This window comes from Aspergillus glaucus (genome assembly GCF_001890805.1).
Source record: "Aspergillus glaucus CBS 516.65 unplaced genomic scaffold ASPGLscaffold_6, whole genome shotgun sequence".
NCBI lineage: Eukaryota > Fungi > Ascomycota > Eurotiomycetes > Eurotiales > Aspergillaceae > Aspergillus > Aspergillus glaucus.
This window is the reverse complement of record NW_019170458.1, coordinates 118,602-135,300: the sequence shown is the minus strand read 5'-3', so window position 1 is coordinate 135,300 and position 16,699 is coordinate 118,602. Positions and strand designations below refer to the sequence as shown.

The following is a 16,699-nucleotide window of genomic DNA, read 5'->3' as shown; positions in this document are numbered from 1 at the left end:
CTCAGCACAGCCCTCCCCCGCTTTGGGCGTTTGTGGCGTCTATCGCGTTAGGCACTATCAGGCACTATTTGTGCTTCCTTGTTCGCGAAGAACAAGCACCTTTGGTTTATAGCCCTTTATCTTAAAAAAAAAATGGCATACACGACGTCTGCTTTTGAATAACAGTATTTATTTTTTACTACTCCCATGGCCTCTATGTTCTACTACACGCCGCCGCAATCAGTTGCTTGTTATCGATAAGGCAAGTACCTCGACGCTCAGGGGCCACATACAAGCAGGACTACAGTCAGTGCTTGGACCAACGTTTGGAATTTCCCGAACCTTGGGCATCAAGAGGCAAATGCGACTGTCATATCTGCCTGACTCAACATGGACCAGTTTCTGAATAGGGTACATCAAGCCTGCTCTTAAGAGTCATGTAGAATTTTGACACTGACATCATTGGTAGCTTACCCAACAGGCTATGAACTATGCCATTCGGTATGTTTACATGGTTTTTGTTGTCTGCAAGCGCATTGCTTGGAAGGCCAATGGGCTGACATTGAGACCTCTAGTTCGGGGATCACAATCACTGCCAGATATGCTATCCGCGAGTCGTCTCGTCTGCTAAAGGTATTCAGTTCTTCCCTGTTGATCCGAGTATCACCCAAAGCTAATTGAATGCTATAGAATGTCGATCACAGTGAAGAACGGGAGGAGTTGGTTGTGCTGCAGCAACGTCTGGAAAGCAAAATCCAGGTTTGTTGTGCTAAGAACACTCCGCAATGATGAAGGGCTAACTCCAAAGAAGGTCATTTCTCCTGCAATTGACATGATTGAGTTGATGTAAGTCATTCAGATGGAGCACCAAATATCATGGAGTCTAATCTAGTCTCAGAGCTGCAAGAGGCAATACTTCTCTTGAATCCGCGGTTTCTCTCACAAAGTCCCTCCGATGGGATATCCAGGCTTTAGGCCAGCGACTAGCTAGAGCTGCTGCATCCGAAGAGCTGATCCAAAAGGGTGGCAAGTCGCCAGGTGATCGGGCCCAGAATGATGCAGAAATAAGGTTCATCATAAAAGATATCAAGAGACTACTCGTCCGAATTGAGGATGCAGTCCCGCTTATGAACTTGGCCATTACTACATCGGGTGCCAGGCTGTCGACCAACTTGCCATCAGCAGTGTCGCCGTCCAGATTGTTACAAGCTAGCACATTTCTCACCGCTGGAGACACACAATATTATATGTCACCGTCGCAAGCGATTCAAATTGGACCCACGTTCACTCTTTCGATGTACATGCTCTTTGCCAGTCACCTCCGTCCGCATGATGAAGAAGGCGTTCGCGAAGCAACATGGAAAGAGGTCATGCACAAAGCACGACTCAAACTTCGACGGGTGCCCATAGATTCCGCAACGCCATCCAATGCACATAAATCCCAGCTTCCCGCGGAAGCAAGAGTGGAAGAGTACGCTTATCAGATCCTTATCATTGAAGACCTAGATGATGATAGAGTTCATACCTTTGAAGAAAACGGCCCACAGCCCTACAGCTATGAAGGCGTGGGTCAAGCCGGGATGCGGGAAATTTTTCCTATTCATCAAATCTCCAAGATTTTCTATGCAGACACTGGGAGGATTCTTAACATTAGTACGGAAGGCGAGGTGAATAACCCCGTCCTACTCTTGAAGAGAGACGTCAATGCTGTGCCACCACGACGTATGATGGAACGCGAAGAAGCAGATTACGGCTATCTGGATTCGGATGAAGAGAGCGAGGAAGTCGATCCAGTCCAGGCGCAGCTTGATGCCCAATTGGGAGCAGACACCCCGACACCGAATCACGACTACTCTGAAGACTCGATCCCTGATGAGTGGCGGTTACCACAAGACCTAGATCCCGAGTGGATAGCATTCGAAGTCTACAACGAAGACGAATCCTCAGACACCGAATCAGAAGCAGAAGCCCCCAGCACCCCCACAAAGACAGACACCGTCGATCCGCGCCAAATGGCAAACCTATCTCTAGACGATCACGAGGGATCACCCTCGCCATCCCAACGAAGACTTTCCCGCCACCCCTCCTCCCACCGCGACACAACAACCGTCTCCAACCCCCTCTTCAACAACATCCGCACCTCCCTCTCCCTCCTTGAAACCCTCCTCCGCCTAATGTCCCTCCAACAGTTCCAACAACAATCGCACCTCTCCATCACAGACGAACTCCTCAACTTCTTCCTCGAAGAATCCTCCACCACCGGCGCCGGTGGCGACGAACAACATCGCCAACGCCTGCGCTCCGAAGCACGACGCAAAGTCGGCTGGGATCCCTACGACGAGAGCCCCGTCAAACGACGCGGCGAGGATTATCAGTACGGGACTCCTCCTGGTAGATATGGATATTCGCGCGAGGGTAGTGAGTATTATCAGCCGCCTTTTTCGCCCAGTGAGAGGACCAGAGGTGGGTTTCATCTACGGTCGAGAGAGGCTACACCTGAGACGCCTGTGCAGGGGAGGCGGTCGCCTTCTGTGCAGTCGGATCGGAGGAGGTTGAATGTGGTGCGTGGTGGGGATGAGGCGCTGAGGAGGGGATCGCCGCTTTCGAGACGGTCTCCTACGGTTCCTGCTGATGATGATGATGATGATGATGAGTCTACTACGGTTGAGAAGGGTGGCTCTGGTACTGCGGAGTGAGGAATATCATGTGCAATCTAAAAAAAGTAATGTAAATAGACCCGATCATGATTATGATTTAAAATGGCTAAGCGAGATTTGTGATACGAGTTACAAACTTTTGTAAGATTGATAAATGCTGATAATTCGCCGTAATGGCTCAATACCGGATCAATTGCTATCAAAGAAAAAGCCGGAAGGGTAGCAAGGAGGGAATTGTTAAAGTAGAAAATCGCTAAACAACAGAAGCGCAGTACATGGAATCCCAAAACACCAGTAGATAGGATAAAAAAAAGAAAGGACCATAACGCCTATAGACTGGCCGAGGACCAAGCAGTGGTCATGACAGCTTAACATGACCGGATATCAACATCGGGGAAGTTTGACCTAGCTTGTCATCGTATTGGCACGAATTCGAATTCGACAAAGATAGTTTACTCCCAGTCATCATCGCTATCGTCTCCCTTTGCATCGGCGGCCGGGCTCTTCTCTTTGGGACTACCAGGCGTCCGGCTGGTGGTGCCGCTAACGACATCGTAGCTGGATTCGCTGTCGGCCTGGGATTGTTGGTCGTTCGAGCGACGGGGCTCGTTTGGCTTTAGGGTTTTATTGGCAGCGGCTGGGTCGGGAGTGCCTTGCGTGGGTGTGGCGGCCTTAGATTTGCTGCTCTTAACCTGGGGAGTAGAGGGAGATTCGGATTCGTCGGATTCGTCGGATTCGTCAGATTCAGGCTCGGAATCGTCATCCCAACCGACTTCCTCTTCTTCGTTCACGTTGGCACCTGGAACGCATTGAGTTAGATAGATGAATCATAACAGTAGATTAAAAAAAAAAGTCAAAAAACATACCTTTCAAAAGCTCCTTGCGCTTCTGCTCCTCAGTCTCAATCACAAAACGAAGGAAATAGTACCGCGACCAGAACTGCGAGTACTCAACCTGCTCTGGCACAAGCTTCTCCATAGCAGACCGCAGCTCAGGATACTTCTCCAAATCAGATGCGATCTCGCCAGTCTTCGCCTCCGCGTTGAAAGCCTCCTTGAACTTAGGCCACTGGTCACTGTCAGGATCCTTGGTGAAGTTCTCCAGATTCGAGTGGATAACGTGCAGCTGGGCTTCGAAACGCGTAGCATGGATAACTCTCTTCCCATCCGCATCCTTACTCTCGAAGAGGACCTGGCTCGAGTCTGACTCCGGCGGAACAATGCTCACCGCATCCTGCAGCTTCTGGCGAATGTTCATTCCAAAGCGCAAGATGGCCTCATCGGCAGCTTCCTCCGCCTTCTCAAGCTCCCTGAACCGCTTGGCCGCTTCTGTCTTGATGCGCGCGAAGAAGCTCTCGCCCTCAGCGTCCTTCTCTTCACTACCATCCGCCTTCGGAGCTGTAGGAGTGAGCGCCTCATCCTTCTCCTTCTCCTTCTCCGTATCCTCAGACGATGACGCAAGCCCCGTGCTCAGGGAGAGGCCCCGTGTCCGTCCAACAATTGTCTCTCTCAGATCCGAAAAGCCCTTTACGGCTTCCTCGCTGACTGCAGCATACTCCTCTCTAGCGCCCTCGTAATAGGTCTCGCCTTGTTTGCGGACATTATCCCACAACCCGCCAATGCGTGCACCCCACGGACTAGCGGAAAAAGCGCGAAACGTTTCTTGCAGCTCGGTGTTTAGGTCGACGTTGGATTGCTGGTTGTTGGAGGATTCGTCCTGGGCGCCTTTCTTGGATGGATCGTTGGCGGCGAGGATCTCCTCCTGGATATGATCGTATGGGAAATCCATGGCGCTGAAAACTCTCGAGTTAAGAAATAAACGGGATATGATGCGACTGGCGACTTGGAAAGAAGGGAAATAAATGCGCGAGACCGTCCTCTCTCACCTCCACGACGGTTGATTGTGACAAGAGTCGGCCTCTCCACAGGCGTTTCCGCAGCCGGTTCTACGGCCGCCCGAGTGCCCCACCGGCGCTTGCGCTTATGAGCTTGACTGTAAACCCACGTGATTTTCTGTCTATCATTTCGATGCTATTCGTAGATTTATGGCTATTAATGTACATTATGTTGCATTGCATGGATGCTAATTCGTTTATTCGTTTCCTGGCTCACTGTACGGCTCTCCAACACTGTCCTGACTGCCCATCCATAATGGCGGCATGGGTATACTCTCCAAAACACTTGAAGAGAGCAGTTGATTCCCAACGAATCCCCGCGGACCAGAGTCCTGCTCACTTCTGGTATTTCTAAAAAACCTGTCTGCTGGTTGCGAAGACTCAACCTGCACAACCGATTCCTGTGGCATGGAGGGGTTTGAATCCCGCCGTGTTACGGGCGAGGATTCTGGTACGATTTCAGTCGAAGTCTTCAAATATTGAGAGTTCGATTGAGATTGGGATTGGGTTTGCGTCTGTGTCTGGGTTAATTGGTGATGTGTCCGCAATGAATGGCGCTGGACAGCCGGTGGCGATTGTGTTTGAGTCGTGTCTGTCATTATTTGCTGAGCGCTGTTCTCTTTCTCCTGTGGGAAGAGCTCGGCCAATGCTTGTGTATTCATGGGAGGAATAGGTTCGAGGGGGTATTGAGTAGAATGGTGTGGCCGCCGATAACAAATTGATGCATCGGATGACAAGTCTGGATATGATGGCCCGGTTTCGTTATCGAGCCCGGAAGGAATGACAGGTGAGGGAAGTTCCTGGGAGTCGTAGCGTTGTGAATCTTCAATATCTTCCATGGGGTTGTCGTCGCCGCTGACCAGTTTCGGCTTCTGAGATGAAGGAGGAACAGACAGGTCGTCCTGAGTCTCGCCATAGTCCGATTCAGCATCAGTCTCATATACTATGGTCCTCTGCGTATTGGTCGGACGGTTTGTGGGCGTGGTATCCGGGTCATTTGCATCATCACATGGGATAATACTTCGTGATATCGAAGGGAGAGCTGGAGAATTAGGTAATGAGGTCTGATTGGGAGAGGGTGATGCACGGTCTAAATTATGCAGAGCGCTTTCCCCCGCAGAACCGGGCTGTTCTTCTTTCACAGGACGATCGACTGGTGATGCTTGTTTCAATGGAAAGCGATTTATTCCACGAAAGTGCGACGGCGAAACAAGTGCGAACCCAGGACTCTCCGGTGATTGCGAAGACGGGATTTCGGATTTGATCGTCTTCTTCGGCGTCACAAGCCCCCGAGACAGCTGCCCTCTAGGGCGGATTCCCTCAGGATTAGAACCATCTTTCGAATCAAGCTCCTCAGTCAACCTCCGCCTCTTGACCCCATCCTTCTGTTCCTCCTTCGTAGACACTAGCGCCTCCGCCGCACTGCGCCGATGCGCCTCACGACTCTCCGGATCCCTATCCTTCTTCGGACTATAGTATGTATATTCCAGCTTCACATCATCATCCGGCTCGATCTTCAAGTACCGCCGTACATAATCCATCTGCGTAAGGGTCTTATCCCGCTCCTTCGGCTGCTTATCTTTTTTAATACTCCCCCGGACGCTGCCGCCGCTTTTCCTCCGGCCAGTGCCATTTTCTGCACTATTGGGTTTTGATGTACTCCTCCTTCGCCTAGAGATATCCGTCTCCGTCGTTGTATCTTGTCCAAATCGAACACCGCGGGCCGGCCGCGTCCGCAAAAACGGCGCTGGTTGATAATCGGCATCGTTCCCAGAGTCATCCGATATCTCAATCACGTCGCGAGTATTGGTATTGGTATTGGTATTGGTATTCGTGTTCATATCCGGCGTATCATCATGTTGCGCATTAGGCTCTGCCGCGATATAATCGAGTCTGTCGTCGTCAAGGTCGTCGTCCTCCGAATCCGGGTGCCGTCTAGTTGCCACCCAATCTATCTGCGTGAGCGTAGACTGTTGCCGGCCCAGCGAACTGGAGAGCGTGTTGTATTTGCGTGAGGAGTTCCATCTGGAATGTGGCGGTGCGATCGGTGTTTGGGCACTTCTTCTGGCGGTCGTAATTGATTTCGAGTTCGAGGGTCTTGAGGATGAGGGTGCGGTGGTGGGTGTTCGGGCTGGTGTTTGGTATTCGGTTGGGCTTGTCTGCGCGTTTGGATCGAGGTTTTCCTTTCGTCTCATCGCAATAGGAGTCTATATATGGGTCGGGGTATCGTAGGGAAGCATTAAGAATTGAAGGTTCGGGGATTGAAGCAATGGTGAATGAATGATTCCTTATCGGGAAAACCGCGTTCGAACGCGTCGCCGATAATGTGTTGGCCCGTGCACTGCCCTATAGAAGAGTCATCATGCTCGAGAAATTCTATGATTTAAGATATTCTATATGAATTGATAAATTGAAAGACTTTGCTCTGCACAGTGGGTTATAGTATTCAACATATATGCAAATATAGTACACGGAACTGGTCGAAGAGCCTACATCAACCACTCTGGAATTGCATCCTCGTCTTCAGGATCCTCCGACAACAGTGAACCTTCTTCATTATCGCTGTGTTCGCTTGGATTGTCTTCCTGGGATGCTCTTGATTGTGCTGGTAATGCATCCCTTGGAGCTACTTCCTCGCTCACAACCTCTGGGTCCTCTGTTGCTGTTGGGTCTGTTGAAACTGTACCGGGTGGATTGCCATTGTCCTTGAATACATCCTGTCCAGGAGTTTCCTCTTGAATTTCCGGCATGAGTGATGCAGTTTCAACGGTACTGCGGACACTGCCACCGGGGCCCATGTTGCCAGCAGAATCAGGCTGCTTGTGTGGGACAACAACGAGGTTAAAGTGGGAAGGCTCCTTCCTATGTGCCGTATTCGTATACTCTGTATCACCGACAGTATTTGACGGCAGCAAAGGCTGTGGTTCAGTTGTATCCTGCGGAGTCTCTTCAGGTATAAATCCTCCGCCAAGAGCTTCATCATTTTCGAAATCGGGTTCTGGTTCGAAGCCTCCGCCAAGAGCTTCATCATCTTCAAACCCGGATTCTGGTACGAAACCTCCGCCTACATACACAGGCGAGTCCGGCTCCATACCATCCCTAAAAGTGGATACCGGACGTCGGCTGCTGACAGCTTGATCTGGCTCCGGAAAGAAGCCACCGCCGCCCTCTTCCGACTCTCCATAGCTGGCATCGTCTGCATCAATGGCAGTTTCATCTTCCCCTTCTTCACCCTCAACAGCATAGCCCTTGACTCTTTCAGCGATCCGAAGTTTGAGCAGGAAGTGTTTCCACATTCCAAGCGCTTCTGCGGATTTTACTTCCAGCTCAGCCTGCAACCGTTCGTGTTCAAGACCATTCAATACTTCTTCAAGAGCTTCACGGTATTCACTTGCTATGATAGCACCCCGAATAATCGCTGTTCCATGGCGCCCTTTGAAGTCAAAGCCTGTTACGGCGTCGGCATAGTCAATGCCGAGTATTTTCGCTGCTTGGGATGCGGCGGGGTGGTTTATGTGGAAACCACCTGGCGGAACCATAGTTGGCGTGTAAATATCCAGATTTCCGTAGACGTTCTTGGGTATTTTACCTTGAACGACGGGTGGAGGTCTGTATACGTTTGTCTGAAAGTGAGCATATACAGGGACCTCGGTAGTGCCATCATCTTCACCATCGTCATTGATGCTGAATTTGTTTCGGTTTGCCCGAACACGTTTGAGAGGTTGTTCGCCGATTTTGATGTCTCGTCCCAGACGGTACCATCCATCCGCACTTCGACAAGCGTGAATATCAGTGCGACGGTAAACTGGCTCCAATTTCTGGCCCTTCGAGCCAGATTTCCCTAAACTAACTTGCCCAATCACTCGCTTCGGGTGAACGACCTCATTCCGACGAAGATGCTGCTCGAGTGCATAAATTGGGTGATTCTTGAAGTCTTGCACATTTCGTGGCATGGGCTCAGCAGCCACCTTGGCGGTTAACTCGCTCACTTCTGTTCCATCACGGTCCTCCAAGAACGGCTTCTCGTAGTATCTTAGCGCCCTTCCCCACCATCGCTCCCCATTCCGAGTACTCTCAACTCGTAATTTGCGGGTTTTTGCACTGAAGGCCTTTGCGTAGCGCCGGGTAACATCTCTTGCTGATGCATCCTCTTCAAACGCAACAACGTAGCTCATGACATTATACTGGTCACTAGCGGGGGGTTCGAATTTGGAAGGTTTCGCAAGTGACTTGGTCACCAAGGGGTCAACAGGGATCCATTTCTGGACCGCATCGTTGTAGGCTTCGACCCAGAATACGGGGTAGGACGATTCTTTGAGGCTTGGGCGTGGTCCTTGAAGGTGTCAGCTGACGCTAATATCCTTTCTAAGAGTCTCACATATCACAAACCTGTGCGCACAGATGTCTTCGGGGCCTTAGATGACGGTGCAAACCGCGGCTGCCCAAGCCTTCTTTTTCGTGGAGCTGGATTTCGAGTAGCATCGGATTGTGATTGCTCATCAACTTCATTGTCATAGGCTGAAATGATAATAGACTGCGACTCTGGCTTTTTCGGCCCAGTTGTTGTCGCACCAGAAAATGGCAGCGGCTGCAAAGAGCAAACCAACCGGGCCTCCACAGCTACTGACCGCAGCAGAGCACAGAAAAGCTGTGTGCCAAAATCACGGGATCCTTGCAGTGTCTCGGCTTGCTTCCTGAAGTCGTCTCGCGATAGCAGTACCTCCGCGTTGGACAGTATTGCCTCCTAAGAAGTGTTAAAAACCGGTAATTTTGGATTACAGGGATCATTTACGGTACCACTCTCTGATTCAAGGAGTTCAAATCATCGGCCCAATGAGCACGCTGCAAGCCGGGCTTGATGGTTTTGAATCTTCTTGCAAATGCCTCGCTGGCCTGGTTTAACCCGTCAACGAAAGTGATAGATCTAGTATACTGCGGTTTGTCTTCTGCCGGATTCAGCAAGTCTTTGACTTTTCTGTGTAGCATCTGCTTAAGAAAACCCTGGAACGGAGATTAGAAATTGATCGAGCTGTTTGGCTTAATATATGCATACCTGCACGAGCTCGTCATTGCACCAGAGATTTCGGATATGTACATGGCCAAGAAGGCAAAGAAGGTGAGCCTTGTGGACATCTAACCGTAGCTTCTTCTCAGCTCCAGTAACTGGTTTTCGCCGCGAGACAATCCTTTTCCCAGTATCCTTATGCTGGTCCAAAGTGATCTGAAGCGGTTCATCTGCGGAATAAGGAACCGTTTGGATTGAGTTTGACGGAGCCTGTTGAATATCGACTTCTTCCCACTCCATATCTGACTCTTCCGAAGCAGTAGAGTCATATGCAGTTTGTATTTGCCTTCCTACATCCTCACTTGTTTCCGGCGGGTTCGCTTCTTGCCCTGCAGGTTCTGGGCGAGACGGGCTAGTCGATCGCTCTCCCACTTTCCGCCTTTTATTAGATCTACCCGCTTCAGCTTCTTGGGATTCCCGGGCTTCAGCTTCAGCCAGCATCTCCCGGTACACTTCTGGGATCTCATCGTCTCGTTCCTGACGTCTGGTTTGACGGCGACGAGCTGCCCCGCCCCTGTTCGAGCGGGCAGGAGCTGTACGGCGCACCATACCAAGATTGGAACTCAACCTTCATGGGTAACTCTTAAGCTGTTGATGTCTTGACCTATCCCTGTTTGCTTGGGGCGGTTTCGGAGGGGATTGGTAAGTCGTATAGAGCAATCCTATGCATCCTCTATGGGCCAGCTAAAGTACCCTTCCTTTATCGTTGTACCGTGATATGCAAAAACCCCAGACAGGGACATGAAGATTGAAGCACATCCCGACATTCCCAGCTAAGTAATATGCGTCATATCGGGGGAACCGATGTTCCGAGTCTTATCGGCCTATCCGATAAGGGATGATAGTGTCTGGGCTGGGGAACTTCATGCTGTTGACAGCAATGCAATCCCTTTTAGAGTACCCCTGTAACCTTCTGTTTGAACTAAGTGATTTGAATGCTGGGAGTTAAGAAGTGTCCTGAGTAGTTGTGCTGATGGGCGGTATCCAGCAGCGCTTGTCGGCAGTTCAGAGTACAAGGGATCTACCGAGTACTGGAGCTCTACAGAAGAATGTGGCTTGATACCAGAACCATATCTAACAATCCATTGAACTTCTCATGATAAGTATACCTGATCGATCAGACACGGAAGTGCTGTGCCCAAGTACAAGCATGTACTTATGCTGAATGCAGCTTATGAGTTCAACATGACATCACAAGCTATACACATGACTCTCAGCAGCGATGGAGAGCAACAGGGAGATTTCTGATTCTGAATAGGTCCAAATACCAAATTAACTCTTACCACATTACAAGCCATGCTCTCACGATCCTTGAAGCTCAGCAGATCGCTGCCCCTGGCGCGCCCAGTGTTTCCATGCACTGGCCGTCGCTTTTTTGCTCAGGTCTCCGACGTGAGAATTCCCACTGTAAGTTCCCGAGAGAGAGTTGACATCTAATCGCGGACAACTGATATACTTTAATTTATAGGAAGATGACAAGCCCTTCGAAGTCCCATTATCAGAAGACAGCTTCGAAACATATCACCTCGACCCACCGCCGTACACTATCGAAACGACGAAAAACCAACTTAAAAAGCTATACTACGACATGACAGTGATAAGGTTGGACAAAGAATTATGAGATAGTTTACGCTATTGCTAATGTACTACAGACGAATGGAAATATCTGCCGACAGTTTATACAAAGACAGGAAGATCAGAGGATTCTGCCACTTATCAACAGGACAGGAAGGAGTGGCAGTCGGAATCGAGCATGGGATTACCAGGGACGATAAATTGATCACGGCGTATCGGTCTCACGGCTTCACGTTGATGCGCGGTGGCACCATCAAGTCTATTATCGGTGAGCTTCTTGGGCGACAAGGTGGCATATCTTATGGAAAAGGAGGCTCGATGCATATGTTCTGCAAGAACTTCTTTGGAGGAAATGGAATTGTCGGAGCCAGTGTGCCTGTCGGTACTGGTATTGCTTTTGCGCAGCAGTATGATGAAAATCCGACTATTACCTTCAATCTTTTTGGAGATGGGGCGGCAAACCAGGGCCAGGTGCACGAATCATATAACATGGCCAAGCTTTGGGAACTGCCCGTGATTTTTGGATGCGAGAGTAAGTTATATATATACAGTGAAGGTAATGACACGCCTACTAACTGTGCTTGCAGACAACAAGTACGGCATGGGAACGTCGGTTGAAAGAGCATCAGCAATGACCGAATACTACAAGCGCGGACAATACATCCCCGGTCTCCGGATCAACGCGATGGATGTACTAGCCGTCCTGGCATCCACAAGATTTGCCAAAGACTATGTGCAATCTGGCAAGGGACCGCTGGTATACGAGTACCTCACTTACCGGTACGCGGGACATTCAATGTCCGATCCAGGAATCGCATACAGAACCCGAGAGGAGCTGCAAGCGCATCGAGCGAACGACCCAATCATCAACTTCCGAGAAAAACTGGTTGAGTGGGGTGTTCTTACCGAAGACGAAGCGAAGGCTGTTGACAAGGACGTCCGTGGAATGATTAACCAAGAGGTACAAGACGCTCTTAACATGCCTGATCCCCCGAACACCTTTGATACGCTGTATCAGGACATCTATGTCCGTGGTAGTGAGCCTCAACAGAGGCGCGGAAGAACCGTGGATGAGACATACTACCAGGGATAGAACGAACCCTACGCCTCCCACGTAATATTGTGAACAATTCAACGTCATGATGGCCAAAACCATAACAAAGTATTTCAGAGTAAAATAAAACTAAATCCGTAGTATAAATCATCAATAAACACGATTTGGCACGCACATAAGCAAAAATATAACCATGGCCCTCACAAACCCTGCTCTCGCAACCCCAGCGAGCTGCATTGCCGACTTTTCTTTGATACCAGTTAGTCCCCTACTTAAATACCTTCTCATCCGAACCAGACCGTGAACTAATATGTGCAACTAGATCGGAGCCCAGAATGTCTCCTTTGCGCAGCAGATAGCCGATATCCAGCGCTTGATGCAGCAATCCGGTCTCAAGTACCAGATGCATGCAACGGGGACGACCATTGGTACATCACCTGATTTGCAATATTCTCCTTAAGTACACAAGCACAGACATACTAACAAGCATGGAACGAAAAGAAGGACCATGGGACCAAGTCTCGCAGATTATCGGCTTCGCGCATACCCTCATCCATCAACAGGGTATAGTTCGGATTCAGACTGATATACGGATTACGACGAGGTATGTATCCTTTTGCGCTCCTGTACTAGGACATAATCGATAGCAAGGGGTGCTGACGTTTGAAACAGAACGGACAAGGTCCAGCCAATGGAGAGTAATTATGATTCTGTGGAAAGGGCTTTGTCGACAACTGCTGCCACGGCTACGTAGATGTAATACAGAGATTATTTTGAGAACTTGCAGAGGTAGTAGTTCTTTTTGGGTCTGTAATTAGAGCATTTGAGCTATATAGATAGAGCATAGGGTCCTCACCCAATAGCAATTCATGTGAACATTCTCAGTTGTGATGCAACCATGACATGACGTTAACTCGGGTTCCGGGGTGTAACTCCAGATAACCCGAACAAGAGCTGACTCCGTTCAAGTAAAAACAGATACCAGAAGCTATATTTCTGATTATAATCGATCCTCCATTATTATGTCCTCATCGCAATCAATTGCAGTCGTAACTGGCGGCGCCGGCGACATCGGCCGCTCAGTCGCAGCGCACCTCTCCACAACCCACGACCTCGTCTTCATCGTCGATATCGACAAACAATTCCTCAGCACAGCCCTGAACTCGAAAGAGCTAGCAGGAAATGAAAAGATCCAGCCATTTACATGCGATATCGCCGAAGAGACATACGTCCGGTCCATGGGCGCCATCATCCTATCGCAGGGTCAGGTGCGCACTCTCGTGAACAATGCCGGCGGGACGTACGTGGGATCACTGGATAAAATGTCGAGTCAGAGATGGAGAGCCGAGATGTCGTTGAACCTGGACACGACGTATCTGTGCTTCAAGGCATTTGCGGAGTCTATCAAGGAAACGCGAGGGTCGGTGGTTAATATCACATCCGTGAATGCTCTGTCTGTATTCGGAAACCCGGCATACAGCGCTGCTAAAGCGGCTCTTATCAACTTTACCAAGTCGATTGCTGTGGAATATGGCAAGTTCGGGGTCCGGGCTAATGCCGTTGCGCCGGGGACCATCTTTACGAAAGCGTGGGAGGCCAAGGCTCGTGCAGGCAACAATGTTTTCGACAAAATAAAGGAGTGGTATCCGTTAGAGCGCGCTATTCAGCCGGAAGATGTTGCAAATGCTGTGACTTTTCTCGCTAGTGATCAGGCAGCTGCTATCACGGGGGTCTGTTTACCAGTCGATTGTGGGTTATTGGCTGGGCAGCCTTCTGTTGCTCGTGCATTTGCGCAATCTGAGGATTATTGATGCTGGTCTTGATCTGTTCTCGAAAATGCCTACCAGACGTGTTCTGCAGTTGCCATCCTAGGCCGGTACTTTCAAGGTGAATGTGGCTAGATTTTGCATAGAGATAAGGGTCACTCTTGCTGGAGGTCTGGAGTGGGAAAGTCCCCGGAGGAACATTCAGGCTCATTGCTTTCTTGGATGTTCTATACATACACGGATCCTCTTGTTGTAATATGATACATTCTAATGGCCATGAACACTTTTCTCGGGCACCATAACAGGCGGAGAGATTGGTGTCTCAGGATCCGGTAAATGACATCGGATAATTTGTGCAAGCTGGTGATTTTCGAAGATCCTGTAACATAGGGGCCGTTACCACAATGACAATCTTAATATATATCAAATCCTGCCGTGGCTTGTCGTAAGTATGCATGATGACAATCATTGCTAGACATCTTTTGGCGATGCAAAAGTACTCAAGGGTAGGGCTGAATTACTCTATTATCCCTGTATCCCCCTAACGAACACCTCATAAATATGGAATCTTTGCTTTCCGGTACATGCATACGCCCATACGAGTAACCATGTATAAGTATGCTACGGAGTATCTTGAAGTGCTACTCTAAGTGCATTGGCATAATTTTCTTTGTTTTCCTTCTTCCAGGGGTTAGTAGTCTGTTCTATTGTAGTCAGTAATTCAGGTGGCTCTTGCGCTGTTACCGCAACCCCGGAACACCTTTCCGTTTGTCGGATCTATTCCATAACGGGAAATTCGAGGGAGGCGCTACATCGTGCGGAGAGGAGACTGCTTGGAGACCCTGGACGATGGCAAAAAAACGAAAACGAAAACGAGAAGTATCTCTTCAAAAAGAGTAAAGCATATCACTGCGCCTAGTTATCTGCTAAAGTATGGCGGGAAGTAAACTCGCGTATAAATGCCAAACAAAGTTGGTCCCAGCAGTTTGGTTCCCTTTCTTGTGTACCCGGAGCAATAGTGCCACTTACCAGGGGTGTAATTTTTAATATTTAATTTTATATATATATATATATTTTTTTTTTTTTTTTAAATTCAACTTTCCTCCGGTCCTCTGTGCAATCAAGTCCAACAACCATTATTATTTACCGAATACAATACCCGTGCACAGTATGTATCCGACCATGACAGGTGCCACGGCTGTCAATTAATTAAATACCGGACCCGGAAGGAAAGGCGAAACGAGTGGTTGCCTCAGGTTTTGATTACTAGTTGACGGAGAACTCCGGTTGCCTTGTATGAGATAGATAGGCACATAGATACGGCCGTTGAAATTGACCTACCAACTGTCTCATTTACCTGAGGCAAAGTGATCCTTTACTAGTGCTCACTACGCCGCAGCACTCCGTACTAGCGCTCGGTATTTGAACTGTGGCAAGTATGTCCTTGAAACCGAAACGGAAGATTGTAGATCAATGCAATTCGCGGCTAAAAGGGTTGATTCCTTGATTCTCTTGTCAACTCCTTAATCGACCGGGCCGGGATAGCATGCATTATTATTATCTCTTGCGTTTCGGAATGAATAGGACCTGTCCAATGGAGAGTGGTGGACGCTTTAGGTATAATATCCGGATGATGAGCATGATTCGTGTAAAGGACATAGGACTTCTCCGTGCATCCTGTATGTACTTCGTACGCACTCTGTCTGTGAGTGAGGAATTCTCCAACCACGGCCTACGGATACTCCGTGCTGGTATGCATGTAGTAAAAAGCCGACCCAACCTCAACCGACCCGGCGGGAAGAATTTGTCATAGTAAAGAGACGGGACTGCCGATGGAGAACTCTGACAAGGTATTTGTGTTCACAGCGAGCACGCAGAGTGGCCCAGCGGGCGGATAGACTTTGTCCGTCTGGTTCGCGTACCAAAGAATAGAGAAATGCAAAAAAGCAACGCGATTAGAAATCGGTCGGGGTGGGCAGCGGTGGAGATCGTATTCCGACAGTGTGGTTATATTATGATAAGGGAGGTTTATTATTACTTTTTCTTTTTTTTTTTTTTTTCAGCACCGTGAAGGGTATGGTGTGTATTCTTCTACCTGTATCTACCTGTATAGCATTACTACGTAGTCAAATCAGAACAAACCCCGAATAATGCAACAGGGGTCTTCCCGGTCTTTCTCCGATATCAACTCTGGTCGCCGGGTACTCATAAATTTGGTACGTACTGAGCATATGTATCCGGCAGTTTGGCACCAACAACCATTGGTCTCCGGCTGCGGGTGATCTTTCAGCTTCAAACTTTGTAAATTATCTATCCATACTTTGTCTCTTGGATATGGAGATTCCTCTGAGTGCTATTGATTTGGTACCACGGTCCTCTGTTAGCAGGTAAACAGAGGCCCCGACTGTACCATATGTGCTCTGTATCGCGGGAAACATACCCGAGTATAAATAGCACATATATCCAGAGTACGAGTACGTACGGTCTCCAGTGCGTCGTAATGAAAATAAAAAGAAAAAGATAGAACCCGATGGCCTGGAACGCCCGTGCTTTTAGCTGCCGGGACTTATCAGGGGGTTTGTCTTCCCTATAGGCATAGTACGGAGTAGACTTCCAGGATAGCGGAATTATTTTACCTGGGGCTGCAGGTCAGAGCAGAAAGTTCCGACTAGAGAGTCTTGGAAGGGATGAGAAAAGAAGATAAAAAAA

The 16,699-nt window shown here is 49.1% G+C and overlaps 7 protein-coding genes across 7 annotated transcripts; 4 read left to right on the top strand and 3 right to left on the bottom strand.

Annotated features, from left to right (window-relative positions):
• Positions 1-369: 369 nt before the first annotated feature.
• ASPGLDRAFT_65094 (RanGTP-binding protein) lies at positions 370-2,675 on the top strand (the record flags this gene model as incomplete). Its single annotated transcript, XM_022548855.1, has 6 exons — positions 370-390; positions 449-480; positions 555-612; positions 670-738; positions 791-825; positions 878-2,675. The coding sequence occupies 6 exons, from the start codon at positions 370-372 to the stop codon at positions 2,673-2,675; spliced, it is 2,013 nt and encodes a 670-aa protein (XP_022402566.1).
• A 413-nt stretch (positions 2,676-3,088) lies between these two features.
• Positions 3,089-4,424, bottom strand: ASPGLDRAFT_122245 (BSD domain-containing protein; the record flags this gene model as incomplete). The annotated part of the gene is made up of 2 exons (XM_022540304.1): positions 3,089-3,435; positions 3,503-4,424. 2 exons carry the CDS (start codon positions 4,422-4,424, stop codon positions 3,089-3,091), a joined length of 1,269 nt encoding a protein of 422 aa, XP_022402565.1.
• Positions 4,425-4,612: 188 nt separating this feature from the next.
• On the bottom strand, positions 4,613-6,764 carry ASPGLDRAFT_44838 (uncharacterized protein). The gene has a single exon (XM_022546097.1). The coding sequence runs from the start codon at positions 6,723-6,725 to the stop codon at positions 4,728-4,730; it is 1,998 nt and encodes a 665-aa protein (XP_022402564.1). The 5' UTR covers positions 6,726-6,764; the 3' UTR covers positions 4,613-4,727.
• A 188-nt stretch (positions 6,765-6,952) lies between these two features.
• On the bottom strand, positions 6,953-10,273 carry ASPGLDRAFT_56452 (putative DNA repair protein Rad4). The gene is made up of 4 exons (XM_022548197.1): positions 9,584-10,273; positions 9,328-9,531; positions 8,920-9,274; positions 6,953-8,863 (listed from the first exon to the last, which is right to left on the bottom strand). The coding sequence occupies exons 1-4, from the start codon at positions 10,142-10,144 to the stop codon at positions 7,020-7,022; spliced, it is 2,964 nt and encodes a 987-aa protein (XP_022402563.1). The 5' UTR covers positions 10,145-10,273; the 3' UTR covers positions 6,953-7,019.
• A 212-nt stretch (positions 10,274-10,485) lies between these two features.
• ASPGLDRAFT_145744 (putative pyruvate dehydrogenase E1 component alpha subunit) lies at positions 10,486-12,393 on the top strand. Its single transcript, XM_022541859.1, has 4 exons — positions 10,486-11,002; positions 11,064-11,197; positions 11,248-11,702; positions 11,758-12,393. Exons 1-4 carry the CDS (start codon positions 10,892-10,894, stop codon positions 12,261-12,263), a joined length of 1,206 nt encoding a protein of 401 aa, XP_022402562.1. The 5' UTR covers positions 10,486-10,891; the 3' UTR covers positions 12,264-12,393.
• A 24-nt stretch (positions 12,394-12,417) lies between these two features.
• Positions 12,418-12,978, top strand: ASPGLDRAFT_33798 (thiamine-binding protein; the record flags this gene model as incomplete). The annotated part of the gene is made up of 4 exons (XM_022544361.1): positions 12,418-12,483; positions 12,547-12,652; positions 12,726-12,828; positions 12,897-12,978. 4 exons carry the CDS (start codon positions 12,418-12,420, stop codon positions 12,976-12,978), a joined length of 357 nt encoding a protein of 118 aa, XP_022402561.1.
• Positions 12,979-13,108: 130 nt separating this feature from the next.
• On the top strand, positions 13,109-14,358 carry ASPGLDRAFT_44835 (uncharacterized protein). The gene has a single exon (XM_022546096.1). It carries the CDS (start codon positions 13,247-13,249, stop codon positions 14,033-14,035), a length of 789 nt encoding a protein of 262 aa, XP_022402560.1. The 5' UTR covers positions 13,109-13,246; the 3' UTR covers positions 14,036-14,358.
• The last annotated feature ends 2,341 nt before the right edge of the window (positions 14,359-16,699 follow it).